General features: G+C 36.0%; 1 protein-coding gene across 1 annotated transcript in view; it reads right to left on the reverse strand.

Moving 5' to 3' along the window:
• Positions 1-383: 383 nt before the first annotated feature.
• Positions 384-12,046, reverse strand: part of LOC126817799 (papilin) — a 72,422-nt gene continuing 60,759 nt past the window's right edge. Inside the window, exons 6-10 of the mRNA XM_056100191.1 lie at positions 11,427-11,557; positions 10,812-11,019; positions 5,221-5,390; positions 3,866-4,556; positions 384-502 (exon numbers count right to left, since the gene is read on the reverse strand). Of these exons, the coding sequence (XP_055956166.1) occupies positions 384-502; positions 3,866-4,556; positions 5,221-5,390; positions 10,812-11,019; positions 11,427-11,557 (1,319 nt within the window). The remainder of the gene's footprint in view (positions 503-3,865; positions 4,557-5,220; positions 5,391-10,811; positions 11,020-11,426; positions 11,558-12,046) is intronic.

Here is a 12,046-nt window from a genome sequence, read left to right on the forward strand (position 1 = left end):
AATGGAAACACAAAAAAATGTTAAATCCGAGACGGACGGGGGGGGGGGGGGGGCGGATGAACGGACGGGCGAATGGCACTTATATACCCCATCTAAGATTGTTAGGTGCGGGAAAACAAAACCAATAAAGATATTATTAAATTCGCCACGGAGGGAAGGAAGGAAAAAGTATGGGCGGGCGGGTAGAGCCCACTGTAATACCCAGTAACATATAACCAATAAAGATATACTTACTCTGGTGGACACGGTTTTGTGTTACAGACAACTTGTTGTATGCTTGGTTTATATTTAGCAGGACAGTTGTCATCTGTTACAACCACCTGTGATTTACCTTTAATACAAATAACTTTAGTCTCCTGTAGACCTGTAATATACATAAACATTTAATAGTCTCCTGTAGACCTGTAATATACACAAATATTTAATACAAATAACTCTAGTCTCCTGTAGACCTGTAATATACACAAATGATTTATACAAATAACTTTAGTCTCCTGTAGACCTGTAATATACACAATTAATTAATAAAAATAATGTTAGTCTTCTGTAGACCTGTAATATACACAATTAATTAATACAAATAACGTTAGTCTTCTGTAGACCTGTAATATACACAAATATTTAATACAAATAACTTTAGTCTCCTGTCGACCTGTAATATACACAATTAATTAATACAAATAACGTTAGTCTTCTGTAGACCAGTAATATACACAAATATTTAATACAAATAACTTTAGTCTCCTGTCAACCTGTAATATACACAAATATTTAATACAAATAACTCTAGTCTCCTGTAGACCTGTAATATACACAAACAATTAATACACATAACTTAAGTCTCCTGTAGACCTGTAATATACACAAACAATACACCTGCAATATACACAAATATTTAATACAATTATCAATAATTTGATGGATTGTTCATCATTAATTTACAAACTACAACATATTGTGATAGTTAAATCTCTAATAGGAATATCTGTTCAAAAATGGTTCAATTCCGTTAATTATTTACAAACATATATGATGAATCAAATATTCGGAATCCACTGCCGACGATATATATGATATAGTCAACACAAGCCCCACGCCTCTTCGTAATCCTATTGATTTAAAGCCAGGGAGATTATCTAGTCTTGGCATTAGATTGGGTTTCTTTATTAAAATGTTCAATGATCAATCTGAGTACATTTTAGATTGGATTAAACCATGAAAAATTTGATATTTTCCCAAAAATGCAAATGACGTACCGAGACATTAAATAATAAACTATCACAAAAAATGCAAACATTTCAAAGAATGCAGACGGGGTGACTACATTTTTCTCTGAGCAAAGATGTGAAGTGAGAAGGTATTTCTGCACTACCCCAGGGTTCGTCTTTAAATAAGAGTTTCATGTATAGAAGAATTTTGACAGCCTGCACATGCCAGGATATTGTGATCGCAACTCGTCAACTCAGCATTTCTATTAAGCCAATTATGCGAATCCCCATGGTCACCAGACATTTTGCTTCACTTTTAAAACATATTCGGATTAGCTTCTTTTTTCAAAAGGCGACATACGTTAAATTCATGAATAACTTCAGATTATTTCAAAAGTCACATATATTAAAATCATAAAAACCATTAACTCATATTATTTCAATGTCAAAATGAAATGTCTGTAGACACTGCCGTGAAACTGTTAATCTCTTGTTTTCTTGACAATCCTAGTCGAAACGTCACTCAGAAATGAAATGAAATGAAATGGGGTTTAATGTCCCGCTGTTCTGCTCCGAACTGGGCTAATGAAGACGGGCATACGCCATACAAGGACAGCTGTCTATTCGTTCGGATGGGACGAAAAATCGAGGTCCCGTGTATACATTGGCGTGTACGTAAAAGATCTCTTGACAGTTGGAATTCCATATAAGGGTAGACCGTAGCGCCGCTGTCCAGGCAAATTATTCCTCATAACACACTGTATGGAGTAAGCCCGTCTTCATTAGCCCAGTCGGAGCAGAACAATTGGACGTTAAACCTCATTTCATTTCTTTTCCCGTTGTTGCATTCTAAATGCATTGTTTCGTTTAATTCGGAAACGCGGGATGTTAAACCACATTTACTTAAATGGAAAGCTATAATTTGACACGATAAAATTGATGCAATAGCAAATTCCTCTTAAAAACAACTGTAATCAAAACCCAGAGAAATAAATCGTTCCACTCGCCATGACTCCAATTATTACAAGTGTTAAGAGAAAATTATCTCCTTAATTAAGTTGTATTTTTTAATATTTTTTAAAGATTAAAAATTCAAACGTTATTTTTTTTGTAGGTTTTCCTGATTAAAGTCTTTGAAGTTTCGTTTTCAGCCAAAACAGTGTACACCCAGTAATTAGTAGCAGGCGATATGTATGTAGATTTGGTCATTAAGTCTTTTACACTCAGTTATTAAATAATTAGTCCTATCATTTTCGCAGACTCGGTGGTTCAGTGAGTAAGGAGGGAGTCCTATCATAAACTTTTTTATTAAATATATTTTCCTATTAATAAATCTTTATAAACATTTTCTTTTTTAATGTACAATCACCATTAAGCACTGAAATGGTTTAAAACCCAATTCATTCCATTTTTATAATCTTTATGTCCTATCAGAACCTTTTTTATTAAATATATTTTCACATTTAATAAATCTTATAAACATTTTTTTTAATGTACAATCACCATTAAGCACTGAAATGGTTTAAAACGAGTTAAAGTGCAAATCGATAAAAGCGTGAAATGAAATGTGTAAAAGTAATGGGAATATTCTTCATGGGGGAATGATTTGTAGCCCTGACAGCCATAAATGTGACCCTTTTGAAAATGTGGAAAATCCATTCGGACCCGGTGTTTGCTGAGAAATTTCCTCTGGATTTATTTAACCTGGTTAAAATTGTCTGTGCTGCAGGACTTTTGTGAAACTCTTAATCAAATTTGCAAGAGAGAGAGCGAGAGCGAGTGAGAGGGAGAGGGAGAGAGAGAGAGAGATAGAGAGAGAGAGAGAGAGAGAGAGAGAGGTTGGGTTTAACATCCATTCGACATAAACTAGGTCATTTCGGGACTAACATGTGGTATAATTTTATTTAAATAATTCGCTTGCGCGTAGTGGTCTTTAGCAGTGGGAGGAAACCGGAGGAACCAAAGAAAACCCACGAGGTTGGACAGGTGACCCTACTCCTTGTCACGTAAAATTTGCAAGAGCTTCATATTCGCTTATATCTGTTTCAATAAAGAATTAGGTGTTGTTTGAAACTCTATTATTGGTTATTATTTGCTGCATTCTTTATGAAATTTAACAAGACTTTATGATTACCCTAGTCCAAAGTTGATGGTTTTTTTCCACATAATTGGGCGAGGTTTTAACATAAAGAGTTACCGTCATATTCATATAAACGGGTCAAGAAATTTACATAAATGTGTTAAGAAATTTACATAAATGCGTTAAGAAATTTACATAAATGCGTTAAGAAATTTACATAAAATGGGTTAAGAAATTTACAAAAATAGTATATTTGTGACATGTTGGGTTGCTATTCGTGACTCCTCCTTTAAGCCTTAGTCAAACATTCCCGATATTGGCCACGGTTTATCTAGGATCTCCCCCAACACTAACATTTAAAAAGTTAATACTGTTCTCCCTGTAACCCTAACATTTAAAATGTATCGTAGCGACCTACGGTCCAATACTGTTCTCCCCGGATCACCCCGGAGTCACCACGGTCTCGTCACGGATCCATACGGTTGACTCCGGTTTGATCACCGTAGCGACGCTGCAGCCAGATACCAGGAAGGTGTGACTGGGGCTTTAAACAAACAATGATTGATACTAAACTTACCTCCACCACAAGAAACTGAACAATCTGTAAAACCGACTATACTCCACGTATAAACACCATGACTACCTATTGTATCTATTGTATTGTCTAATCTCTTAAATCCTCCAATAGATGGAACCTTATCTACCGTATTGTTAATCAAACGGATGCCATACGAACTCCTCACTGCTTGTGACTGTTTATCATACGTATTAGTATGTATATAGTGTTTCTTCTCAAAATCCCCTTCAGACAGATCATCCGAAACACCACTCGGTTCAACATGTCCAGTTAATGGCAGCTTAGAATCCAATCTATTCGGAATGTATCGTGGATACGTTCCGTGTCCATCGTAGGAATTTTTAATTACTTCTCCATTACTGGCCCGATTCCTGATAATTAATCTATTGTCCGCACTTGTTCTTATTAAAGGTTCTCCGTTGGGATTATAAGGTTTAGAGAGGGGTATTCCGTTCTTAGGTATGGGTGCACCGTTTGCGGAAGGATTATAAGGTTTAGAAAGGGGTATTCCTTCTTCTGGTATCGAGTTTATTAAAGGAAAACCGTGTTTAATAACTTGTCCGTTATCAAGTTTTGTTAAAGGGACACCCTCATCATCATCTTTAACCAAAGGTACAGCTCCACCTGGCGGTGGTTTATCTACGATGGTATATTGGTATTTTATCCCAGGATTCCGGTGATAATATAAAATCTGAAAAAAAAATCACAAGATGATGTCATTTTCCCTGATGTGTATCGTTTTGATAAGTATACAAGCAGTATTGATTTCTCTAAAATGACTGTCGTTTGTCCGTCTGTTGACGTCTACGCTAGAGCTGCCCCCAAGACTGAAATTGATGTAATGAGGACCAGCTCGACCCAGGGAGTTCTACTACTTCCATTCCAGTGCTCTACAATTAGTATCAATATTTACACCCGTAAAATCGCGACTAATCATTTTTGCCCTCTTAAACGCTAAATATAGGTTACCAGACAACGACACATACTCTCTTCACATTTACATGGGTACATAAATAACGCTAAACTGTGCCAAAGGGCAATAACTCCTAATTAATTATTAAATTATACGTTTATAAATATCGCATTGTGATCCTCTCCAGGGTTACATGGGCACATACATAACGCTATACTATGCCAAAGGGCGATAACTCCTAATTAATTATCTGAACATCTTAATAACTAACAACTAACATCGATTATTAACAAGGTATATATACGTTCAAAAAGATCTCGCGAACCCAGGAAGTATTGTGGATGAATGGACAGTCGGACGAACCAGCAGGTCAGAAGAAACACGACCATCTAAATGTTATTTTATATATATATATATATATATATATAAGAAATAATCCCACCTCTATATCAACGGATTGTTTGATTGGTCCAACCGCTGTCAAACATTCACCAGGACAGTTTTTATCTTGATGTCTATTATAAACAAACGTCGTCCCGGCAACCTGGTAATCACCCGTTCTATGTAGACGTCTATGACCATTTATTCTATATCGCCCATTGGATTTTAAAGCTAAATGAGATAAACAATGATTAGTCAGAAAATAACAGACAAGCATACCCCCTCTTGTGTATGATAATCGTCACTAATTATAGCTAAAAGATGTGATGGTGTATGTTTGAATTTTTAGATGTTGTTTCCTGCTCCGCTGAATTTGTTTTTAAATGTTTAACCCCTTTCTAAGCCAGGAATATAAACAGATTCAACGTATCTTTTCGTCGTTAGCCTAATCCTAGGTCGATGTAAACGTCCACTACGCTATATGCAGTCTTTGGTCTCCGGTGATAACAAGGATATTAACACATACGCGAAAAGGGGGACATTTCCCAACACTGACAGTCACTGTCTTATTCATGCCTGATTTATAGTCCAGGAGCTAATGACAAAATAATATGGTCATCAGTTACAAAAGGTTTGAACACCCAAATTCGTAGCAGGTGTCCGTACGAGTAAAAATCAGTTGGTCAGATCGGGCACTGCTGGGGCGTATAGCCGCAGCAGCACCTTAAAGTAGGCCCCAGGGGCCTAAAATTAGGTCATAAGTTACATGGCTGAAACTTTGTAGGGACAATGGTATCCATAGTCGGAGTAAATATTTCACAAATCTAACCAAAATTTCCGGGGCTTTCCCCAAGTCAGACCACGCCCAATATCGCCTCACGGGGCTAATAATATGGTCATAAGTTACATGGCTGAAACTTACCAGAAACAAAGATCCACACTTGGTAAATACAATTTTCAAAAATCTAACCAAAAATTTGGGGGCTTTCCCCAAGTCAGATCGCTCTAAAGTATGTCCGACCACACCCTAAAAATGGGGCTTTTTATATGGTCATAAGTTACATAGCTGAAACCTATCAGAAACAAAGATCCACACTTGGTAAATACAATTTTCAAAAATCTAACCAAAAATTTGGGGGCTTTCCCCAAGTCAGATCGCTCTAAAGTATGTCCGACCACACCCTAAAAATGGGACTTTTTATATGGTCATCAGTTACATGGCTGAAACTTACCAGAAACAAAGATCCATTCTTGGAAAACATATTTTTCAAAAATCTAACCAAAAATGTTGGGGCTTTCCTCAAGTCAGATCGTCCTAAAGCCCACCTGGCCACGCCCTAAAAGTGAGACTTTTTATATGGTCATTAGTTACATGGCTGAAACTTACCAGAAATATTGTTCTATGCATGAAAAATGTATTTTTCGAAAATCTAACCATAAATGTGGGGGCTTTCCCCAAGTCAGACAGGCCTTAAAATTGCAGTCCCACCCACCCCCTCTATATAAAGCTTATAATAATGTAATATCAATAATACATTGTTGATCCGCATCAAGATTCAAAATTATAGCACAAAAATAGAACAAATGTTTATTAGCTATGTGAAATCCTAAAATGAGCAATGTCATGAATAGATAGTTAGGACTGATGCTAAATTTATGTCTTCAAACGTTCTGTATTCCATCACAGCAACCCATTCAACAATGATTCAGAATGTTATTCAATATCTTATATCAAAGTGGGAAATTCAAACAAATATTTCGAAAGTATTTATTGGATTAATAAGTTGCTTTGGTTTGAATTCGGTAGTTTTTGCCTTTCCCGATCTTCGATAATGAATAACAACCTAATGGATTTTAAAAAAATGTTAGTCAGTGATGAATTTCTGAAATTATAAAATCTATTCATAGTTTTAATACATATAACTTTAGTTATCCTTCCTCTTCATTGGTAAATATTTGTTCCACATAACATTTTAATGATTTAAAATAAGTGAGTAAGCGTGGCTGGGTGACGCAAATAGTTAACCTGTCACACTTTTATCATCATACAAGAATTGTTTGATTCGTCATCGGAGTCCTTGCTTTCTTGGTCACTATCTTCATCTATGTGAATACTCTCAACTAACACGGGAGCAACATCACCATCAAACCACTTTAATTCATACACCCCATCATCATTTAAAACCCTCCTTCTATTCTCTGGATGGAAATTGGGGAGATTATTTTTGACGCATTTATCCAGATACTACAAATATAATTCACTCTCTTGATTTTCAAAGTTAATACCTGTGAGCATGGCGGCAAGGGGCTTGTTTCTATGCCTTTAATACCAGAAAGACATCCATTTTTAGGCATCCAATAGATACTACAAACAAATCCTTCAATAACTATTTACTCCAGAAAGAATGGATTCGCTTTTACCGAGAGAAAACAAGGCTTTCTGGCCATAAACAGCCTTTTCTAATAATTTTAAAGGTCGGGCATCCCCTTTCCTATTAAACGATGCAGTATGATCAAAGCCAGTGAGTGCATGGATGCTTCAAATCTTTTCTCCTTTTACGGCTTATTGGTTTATATGCAATTATTGGCGATTGGTTGAATGCCTACTGTATCAAGAAGACTGTCTTTACCAGAAAGAGAGAGAGAGAAATGGGGTTTAACGTTTTTACCAGAAAGAATTTCAACAAATCTATCGTAATTTTTAAAAACAACCCCAGTTGATAGGTGTGGTGACACCATCATGCCAATGGGTGTTTCTTGGTTGCGCTCAGTGGATGTAAATGTCAATTCTGTTTGAGTTCCTCAATGCTATTGTAACTTAATGTATGTCCCAAACGATTAAGAATCTCAATAACCTTTTTACTGTCTGTAAGGCTTTTCACTGCAAGACCCAGTTATAGGTGTTTTGGTGGCTTAGTTCTACCCCTGGTTAGAGAATAAATGGCATGCTGACTAATGGAATTAATTCTCTTGACTTTGTTTTATCCACAATTAGATTATGGACCAACTAGTAGATGTGTAAAGAAAGCGGAGACCATGTCTGGTACTGCTATTTCACCATTTGTGATATGTTGTATGGTTAAATTTTCAGGCAGTTTAATTTTCTTTGTACTGAATATTTCTCATCGGAGTAAGAAAGTGACACCCTGAACTGTATGTTCAGTTTCTCTGGCGTTGTCAGATGACTTGCGAACAGCGTCATCAACATTTAAACCTTTACTAAAGACAATATTACCACATCTTTTATTTCCACTGTCAATTGAAATATTCTCACCAAAGAATTTATATAACCAACTTGTTTTGCAAATCGCTGGGCAAAATACCTAACTCTGTATAGTTTCCGCCACCAAATTCTAATAAACATGACTGATAGTATTGCAGTAAGCTATTTTTAACAGGTAGATCTCTTGTTTTTCCAGAATAATGTCAGTCACAAAACTACATAAAGCATCAAATGCTTTGGTATGTATATTCCTAGCATCATGTCATTCACTTTTATCATATGACCTGCTTACTTCTCGTTGATATTCTATTCTGCACATTACATGATAGAATGTCTTTACCAATGAAATCTATATCTTGGATGTACTTAAGCATATTTTCATCCTGAAGAATTGTTGCATATTCTTGAATATTTTTTTCGATTGTCGTTGTGACACAGGTTATTACTTTCTGTTTCTGACCTTGATGTTTTCTGTTTGATTTTCTGCAAAACCGGCAGACCTTCTCGAACGAATCGGAACTGGATGCAGAAGTCAATGTTAAACATGATCTCATCAATTTTGGATTGGAATTTGGATTGTCATTTTCTTGTACTTCATCATTTTGTTTCTTTTGAATTTTAGATAGCTCCGTATATCTTTTACATCATTCCATATGAAATCCTGTTAACTCATATACAACTTTGGGGGGCATAATTTCAGCATACTTCAAACGTGACTTTTTACGGATTTCTAAAATTTGTTGACAGTTTTGTAGTGTATCTTTCTTAAAAACAAGAATCCGACCGACATCGGCACCATTGCCATAATGAAGACAGCACCAGCCTTCGTACGATATGATGTATACCAGAATAAAGAAGTAAGAGTGGTTGATTTTTCCAACTTGACGTATTTGTATTTTTGTATGTATTTATCTACCGTAATCATGGACATATTTGTACTGGAACTACTCTAATCTATATACATGCTTATATATATTACTGCTTGACTTTATGCCTTAATTCAGAATATTTGGAAATTTCAGTTATATTACCAATTGGATTGATTTTACCATCGTCTTTTTCAATTTCCATGTTGTAATGAGTTCTTAGGCTTCAACTTGCAAAATGAATGAAATTTGTTCCGAGTGTAAAAATTGCATACGTGTTATGTGGAAGAAAACAAAATAATTGTACTCTTTGAGACACTGTAACTGAAGACTAATATACAATACATGTACACCTATAGAATATTATATTGTACAAAATATTTATATTATGAGATAATAAAGTTCATTGTTGGTGGCACAGAGATAAACTGTTCTAATGATTAACATGGGAACTGCCAGACCCAAGTTATAAACCATACTACAACACTGTTATTTAATTTTAAATGTAAATATCTTTAGATGATTTATATAGAGGGAGTGGGTGGGGCTGCAATTTTAAGGCCGTTCTGACTTGGGGAAAGCCCCCACATTAATGGTTAGATTTTCGAAAAATACATTTTCCATGCATGGGACAATATTTCTGGTAAGTTGCAGCCATTTAACTGATGACCATATAAAAAGTCCCATTTTTAGGGCGTGGCCAGGTGGGCTTTAGGACCATCTGACTTGAGGAAAGCCCCAACATTTTTGGTTAGATTTTTGAAAATTGTATTTACCAAGTGTGGATCTTTGTTTCTGGTAAGTTTCAGCCATGTAACTTATGACCATATAAAAAGACCCATTTTTAGGGTGTGGCCGGACATACTTTAGAGCGATCTGACTTCGGGAAAGCCCCTAAATTTTTGGTTAGATTTTTGAAAATTGTATTTACCAAGTGTGGATCTTTGTTTCTGGTAAATTTCAACCATGTAACTTATGACCATATAAAAAGCCCCATTTTTAGGGTGTGGTCAGACATACTTTAGAGCGGTCTGACTTGGGGAAAGCCCCCAAATTTTTGGTTAGATTTTTGAAAATTGTATTTACCAAGAGTGGATCTTTGTTTCTGGTAAGTTTCAGCCATGTAACTGATGACCATATTATTAGCCCCACGAGGCGATATTGGGTGTGGTCTGACTTGGGGAAAGCCCCGGAAATTTTGGTTAGATTTGTGAAATATTTACTCCGACTATGGATACCATTGTCCCTACAAAGTTTCAGCCATGTAACTTATGACTTAATTTTAGGCCCCCTGGGGCCTACTTTAAGGTGCTGCTGCGGCTATACGCCCCAGCAGTGCCCGATCTGACCAACTGATTTTTACTCGTACGGACACCTGCTACGAATTTGGGGGGTCAAACCTTTTGTAACTGATGACCATATTATTTTGTCATTAGCTCCTGGACTATTAGTGTTTACAAGAAATCTCAATGTTGGTACGCGATCAAATGAGACCGTTGAAACTCAAAGAAGTAATCGTCAAAAACCACGAGTAAATACATTACTAACTGTACGACAACTCACCTAGAAAATTCCTGCTTCTTGCTATCTCAGAAACACTGATACTACGAGCATTGGTTGGTATCGAGATGACCGTATTGTAACCATATTTGGCTAGGTACGGTTTGGTAAAGATACCAGTTACGAGTTTACACGTGTTACCATTACCGCCACACAATCCACACCTATCTAATGTTGTATTAGATCCTAATATATCGTCACAACCTACTTTCTGAAAACAAAGAAAATAGACTCGTTCTAATAGAAAGAAAGGAGAGGATGTCAATACAATGTTTCCATCATTTTGAGACTGAACAGCCATTAATTTATGTTTCTATGATGGTGCAATGCTAGAAGGTGAACTTTTCCCGGAAAGCTGTGTTTCTACATACTCTGCATCGAATTTCAACTGCTAAGAATTCTCTTACGTGTACAAACGGAGGACCCTGTGTTTACGTCTGATTCGAAGAACTAGGCAAGAAGTACTTACTAGTCCCGCTGGCATTACTTCTAAAGAGCAGGACATAACATGAAAAAAATCACGATGTACTCAACGATTCACGCCAAGATTCAAACCTGGGGCATTCTCAGTCCCTAAAAGATCAAAGTATCCGATACGAGATAAAAAAAAAACCTCACCATACATCTTCCGGCCAAACACACGGCCCTGTCTTTAACCCCACAGTTAAAACCGTCATTTGCTAATTTCTTTAGATTATATACATAATGATGACCTCTTGCCTTGCAAGACAGTTCACAAGCTGTCACAGCTGCAATTATATATATATATATATATAGAGAGAGAGAGAGAGAGAGAGAGAGTGAAATGGGGTTTAACAAGACAAATAAAGCAGAAGAGAAATGAAGTTTAACGTCTACACAAATCTCAGCTGCAATGAAATTTAACATCTAGCCAATCCAAACTTCGCCATTTGATTTAAATGGAAGATCCAATTAGTAAAATTATTCAATAGTTGAGTTTAAAATATTTAAATTTCTTCTCAAGGAAATAGTTGAGGATGCTAGTGCAATGAGGTAAACAAATGTTGTTTTTAAATAAGATCATTTGATTTTTTCAAATAAATCCATTTTTGATTTTCTTAACAACTTGTTTATTTTTATCATTCTGATTCCTCGCATCACAGGTTTGGTTTTCTGGTTTAAAAATATATAAAAATCTTATTTTTAGCAGATATTGTGAAGTGGCACTCTTCTACCTTATTGCATTAGCATCCTCATTTGTCTCCGAAAAGGTGGCG

The sequence above is a fragment of the Patella vulgata genome, chromosome 4 (genome assembly GCF_932274485.2).
Source record: "Patella vulgata chromosome 4, xgPatVulg1.2, whole genome shotgun sequence".
Classification (NCBI taxonomy): Eukaryota; Metazoa; Mollusca; class Gastropoda; family Patellidae; genus Patella; species Patella vulgata.